The sequence below is a fragment of the Chenopodium quinoa genome, unplaced genomic scaffold (assembly GCF_001683475.1).
Source record: "Chenopodium quinoa cultivar QQ74 unplaced genomic scaffold, ASM168347v1, whole genome shotgun sequence".
Classification (NCBI taxonomy): Eukaryota; Viridiplantae; Streptophyta; class Magnoliopsida; order Caryophyllales; family Amaranthaceae; genus Chenopodium; species Chenopodium quinoa.
The window spans coordinates 7,802,678-7,808,665 of record NW_018745024.1 but is presented as its reverse complement, the minus strand read 5'-3'; the positions used below and the strand labels follow the sequence as shown (position 1 = coordinate 7,808,665).

The 5,988-nt window shown below is 37.3% G+C and overlaps 1 protein-coding gene across 1 annotated transcript; it reads right to left on the bottom strand.

The window, feature by feature from the left end:
- Window positions 1–578: 578 nt before the first annotated feature.
- On the bottom strand, window positions 579–1,859 carry LOC110708891 (uncharacterized mitochondrial protein AtMg00810-like). Its single transcript, XM_021887112.1, has one exon. It carries the CDS (start codon window positions 1,857–1,859, stop codon window positions 579–581), a length of 1,281 nt encoding a protein of 426 aa, XP_021742804.1.
- Between the last annotated feature and the right edge of the window lie 4,129 nt (window positions 1,860–5,988).

Genomic DNA, 5,988 nt, shown 5'->3' with positions numbered 1-5,988 from the left:
ACCGATGAAAAATTGAAGATGCTCGACGTCGATAATGATGGACTTATCTCCCGCAATGATCTTCCCAAGGGAGAACTTGGACAGTGGGTTCTTGCAATAGATGATGAAGCTTATTCTGATGAATATGTTAAGGGAGCTTATGACTCGACCTTTGAAATATTCCAAGTCAATGGAATTACTTGAATTGATCATGAGATCTTTCGTTGATGGCGAAAGTGATGATGCTAGCTTTGGTTCGAGGGATTGATGACATGCCTATTGGTATGCTTTTTAAATGATGATAACTTGATATTTAAGGCATGTCTTCTGATAAAGTGTGCTAGCTGCACCTGATTAGCTTCTGCTCAAAGAAGCTCAAGCTTCCATCAATGGCGAAAAAAATCTTCCAGAAGAGTAGCAGAGGAATTATAGAGAGAGAAGGATAGAGAGAGAAAGAGAATTAGGTAGAAGATATTATTATTCTCATTAATTGTCAGCAAAATACAGAGAGGAAGCTATATATAGGTAGTTACTACAATAAAGTTTGTTAAAACAAACTGATGACATGGAAAGCTGACTAGGATGAGGAAATGAGAAAATCAAATATCTGTAATACCCCCCTTCAAGCTAGTGGGTGATTGAGAATCAATCAGTCCTAGCTTGGAACAGAGCTCAGCATGCTGTTGGATTGGCAGAATTTTAGTGAACAAATCAGCCAATTGCTCATGACTGGGAACATGAGACAACTGAATCATACCTGCAAGAACCTTTTCTCTGGTAAAATGACAGTCAATTTCTATGTGTTTAGTCCTCCCATGGAAGACTGGATTCTTGGCTATATGTATTGCAGCTTGATTATCACAGTTCAGCTCAACATGCAACAAATTGAGCCCTCCCAGTTCTTGCAGAAGTCTAACCAGCCAACATATCTCTGAAGAGGCTGCTTCCATGGCTCGATACTCAGCCTCTGAGGAAGACTTGGAAGTAGTACCTTGCTTCTTAGACTTCCAAGATATAGGAGAGTTACCCAAAAGCATAATGTACCCTATAACTGATCTCCTAGAATTGGGACAAGCTGCCCAATCAGAATCTGAATAAGCTTGCAGTTTCAGTTGTTCATTAGCAAGCAATAATATGCCCTGACCAATAGTTCCTGCAATATATCTCATAACATGTTGAAGAGCATGAAGATGAGGCATTCTTGGTTGCTGTAAAAACTGACTGAGGGTCTGCACAGCATAAGAGATGTCTGGTCTTGTATGTGTGAGAAAGTTTAGTTTCCCAACTAAGCACCTGTATTGGACAAGATCAGGAAAAAAATCACCATAGTCTGCAAATAATTTGACACTAGCAGGCAGAGGTGTTTTTGCAGTCTTAGAAACATCAAAATCACACTCTTGTAAAAGTTCCTTAGTGAACTTTCTTTGAGTCAAAATAATTCCTTGAGAAATGTGACAAACTTCAATCCCAAGAAAGAAATTCAGTTTCCCCAAATCCTTTATACTGAAAACTTGATGCAGATGTGCCTTAAGATCCAAAATCCCAGCAGTGTCATTTCCTGTAAGGATGATATCATCCACATAGACAGCCACAATAATGATATGAGAATCCGACTTCTTTAGAAAGAGAGAATAGTCATTGAGTGACTGAGTAAATCCCAGGGACAACAACTCAAAATTCAGTCTTGCATACCACTGTCTAGAGGCCTGTTTTAGTCCATACAAAGACTTTTTGAGCTTGCGAACAAGACCATTAGGATTAGGAATCCCTTCTGGAACTTGCATATACACTTCTTCTATCAAATTCCCATGGAGAAAGGCATTGTTGATATCAAGCTGATGCAATTCCCAACCCTTGCTAGCAGCTAAAGAAGAAGACATCTAACTGTTGCCATTTTGATTACAGGGGAAAAAGTTTCCTCAAAGTCAATCCCATATCTTTGAGTGAAACCCTTTGCTACTAGCCTTGCCTTGAACCTCTCAATAGATCCATCTGCTTTGAGCTTTATTTTATAAATCCACTTGCATCCTATTGCCTTTTTTCCTTTAGAAAGAAGAACCAAATCCCAAGTTTCATTAGCTTTAAGTGCCTGAAGTTCCTTCTACATAGCATCAACCCATTCTTGATGCTGAGAAGCTTCCAAATAGCTTATAGGTTCTGAGAGATTATTTAAATGACTGAATAAAGCAAAGTGTGAGTGTGGAATTTGATCTGACATGACCAAATTACACCAATGAGAGGCAATATTGCTAACATAATTGATCATCCAGAATGGTTGTTTGGTTGGTCTACTTGATTGTCTGACAGGAGCAGGACTTGGATCAGGTATCTGAGGTATGGTTTGAGATGTGTTTAGGTCTGGGTTTCGGTTTGTGTGTTGGTTTGTGGATTGGGATGTGTCTGAATCTGAAGTGTGGGAAGTGTTTGAGGGTGTGATATTTGGATGTGGACTTTGAGATGGAGAGGGAATATGAAAAATGGACTCAGAATCCAAATCTGTATTGAGAATGAAAGGTTCTGGTATTGGAAAACCAATGTCAAATGTTAAAGGAGTAGAAGCAGGTAAGAAAATGGGTTTAGGATTTGTAGGTGATAATGAAAAATGAAAGGGTAGGTGCTTCTCATGAAAGATTACATCCTTAGAGATGAAAATCTTTTTAGTGTCCAAATCAAAAAGCTTATAAGCCTTTTGTCCTGGTGGATATCCTATCGAGATGCAGGGTGTGGCTCTAGCATCAAACTTTGTTCTGTGAGCTTTGACAGTGGATGCAAAACACAAACAACCAAAAACCCTCAAATGATCAACATTGGGTTTTGCATCAAAGAGTTTCTCATAGGGACTAATAAAGCCAATAACACTCAGAGGCATCCTGTTTATAAGATGAGTGGAAGCAAGTAAACACTCTCCCCAGAGGTAGGTAGGAACCTTTGACTGAAAAAATAATGCCCTTGCTGTTTCAAGCAAGTGTCTATGCTTTCTTTCAACTACACCATTTTCCTAAGGTGTGTCTGTACAACTTTTTTGGTGTAAAATGCCATATTTATGATAAAATAGCAACATATCTCCCTCACACAACTCCTTGGCATTTTCTGATCTAACAGTCTTTATATGAGCATTAAACTGATTTTGGACAAGAACAACAAAATTTTCCATAACCCTTGCAGCATCTGACTTATTTTTCATCAGAAATGTCCAAGTATTTCTTGAAAAATCATCAACAATAGTAAGAAAAAGGCTAAAACCATCATGAGTTGCTAGCTTATAAGGTCCCCAAGTATCAATGTGTAAAAGTTCAAAGCAAGTAGATGACTTAGAACTACTCTTAGGAAATGACAGCCTAGGTTGTCTAGCCTTAGGACAAACTTGACAGATACTGTCATGTTCTATATTGCAAGAGAAATGAGGTTTCACATAATGCAACTTATTGAAAGGCATATGACCAAGTCTTAAATGCCAAAGTTTGGCTTCTTCTAAGCTAGAGACAGAAATCATACCAGACTTGGTTGTCTTATAGCTGAACACCCTTATTTCCATCTTCTACAACATAAAGTCCTGATTCCAGCTTACCAAGAACCAGGGAAGAGTTCCTGATTGGATCTTGAATCACACAAGTGTCATGTGTAAACTTAATATCACAGCCAAGATCCTTGCATAGCTTGTGAGTAGATATTAAGTTAAAATGAAATCTAGGAACATGAAGGACATTCTTAAGAACAATGCCATTTTAAAATGTCACATTTCCAATGTGCTCAACAATCACTTGTTTTCCATCAGCAACAATTATGGTGTTAGGATATTTATCATACTTGTGATAAGAATCAAACAAATCTAGAGAGGAACACATGTGGTCTGTAGCACCACTATCAATAATCCACCTTGTATTGAAACAAGTGAGAAGACAGGTACCTGCTACATGTGCTGATGCTGTTGTAAATACAGTATCCTGAGCACTTGCAGTCTATTCTTCATGATTGATATGTTGCAAGAATTGATTGTACTGTCCCAAAGAGATTTGTGCAGGCTCATTGTTGTTGTGATCATCACTAGTTTCCTCATCTCCATAGTCAATTGCTGCAATTTTCCTCCCTTTAAACTTGTTCTGTCCAAAGCTTGGAGGATATCCATGTATCTTGAAGCATTTTTCTATTGTGTGTCCAGACATTTTGCAGTGGGTACAGAACAAATTGAAGTTTCTCTTTGGTGCAGGAGCAAAATTGTTGTTACTAGAATAAGGCCTAACTTGACCTTGTTGACCCTGTTGAAACCTGTAGTTTCCTGAAGGCCTAGCTGAGAAAGATTGAGAAAATCTTTTAGCATCTGCTGAGAAAGCCATATTTTTACTATCATCTATCATAGTAACCTGCCTTTGTTTCTCCTCCTGCATCAATAGCTTGAAGCTACTGAAACGTTTGGCAGAGGTTGCATCATGAGAATATTAGTCCTTACTGCAGCATACTTGCCATCAAGCTTCATCAACATCTGTACTAAACGCTCTTCTTGTTGCTGTTTCACAATCTTCTGAGTCAGATTACAATTACAACCAGAACATGTACACACAAGAATGGGATTCACACCATTTATCTCATCCCAAACTGCCTTTATCTTAGTGAAAAATTCAGCAACAGTACTAGATCCTTGAGACAAATCACTCAATGTTTGCTGAAGAGTAAACAACTGAGGTCCTGAGCTCTGAGAATACCTTTCCTCCAAATCTAACCATATCTCTCTAGCTGAGGTAAAGTACAAAACACTGCGAGCAATGTTGCTATCCACTGAATGTAGAATATAACTTGTGATCATTGCATTGCAACAATCCCAAGCCTGAACCTCTGAGCCTGATGTAGGCATCAACAGAGTGCCATCAATAAAACTCAATTTATTCTTAGCAGAAAGAGCAATAACCATACTTCTCTTCCACTCATTGTAACAATCGCCGTTGAACTTATCAGTAACTAGTGAATTAGCTGGATTTTCAGAAGGATGTATAAAATAAACACTTGAAGGATCTTTAGTGAGAGTAAGAGTGTTTGTTTCAGGCATTTTAGGTATGAAGATGAACTCAGGATAAAAGAAAATCCAAATATAGTCCAGCAAATCGAAGAACAGAACAATCAACAACTTCAATCGATTCAAAACAATCTCATCCAATTGAAATCACTCAATAATAGCTAATCAAGCCAGAAAATCTCCAAATTCAAGAAATCCGATCAAAGATATACCAAAACTTCCAGAAAAACAACTGAACAAGCTTAAGAAAGCAATCGAAGAATCGATTTACAGCAATCAACAGAATCGATAAGAAAACGCAACAAATAGCAATCAAACGAAAACATCCAGAAACAAAACTTCAAAAAAGATCGAGAAGCGAGCTCACCCGCTCTGATACCATGATAAAGTGTGCTAGTTGCACCTGATTAGCTTCTGCTCAAAGAAGCTCAAGCTTCCATCAATGGCGAAAAAAATCTTCCAGAAGAGTAGCACAGGAATTATAGAGAGAGAAGGATAGAGAGAGAAAGAGAATTAGGTAGAAGATATTATTATTCTCATTAATTGTCAGCAAAATACAGAGAGGAAGCTATATATAGGTAGTTACTACAATAAAGTTTGTTAAAACAAATTGATGACATGGAAAACTGACTAGGATGAGGAAATGAGAAAATCAAATATCTGTAATATCTTCACAGTAATTAGAATTGCATTCGAATAGGTTTTACAAAGAATTGAAGAAGGGTGTATATGTAATACCAAGTATCTACATACTTTAATTTTTTTTTTATTAAGAATTGCTGGATGATTTGTGTTAAGATTACTCCCTTCTACATGAATTTGTTTAAATGCTACTCGATCCAATTTTTTTTCCTTTTTCTTTTTGTCTTTTTATAATTCCATTTATACTTTTAATTGAGACCAGAATCACGAGAAAGGTAGTGAAAAGTAAGTATTTTTTTACTTACGAATACTAGTTTTGATATAAAACAATATCAGGGAAAGCATAAATCAATCCAACA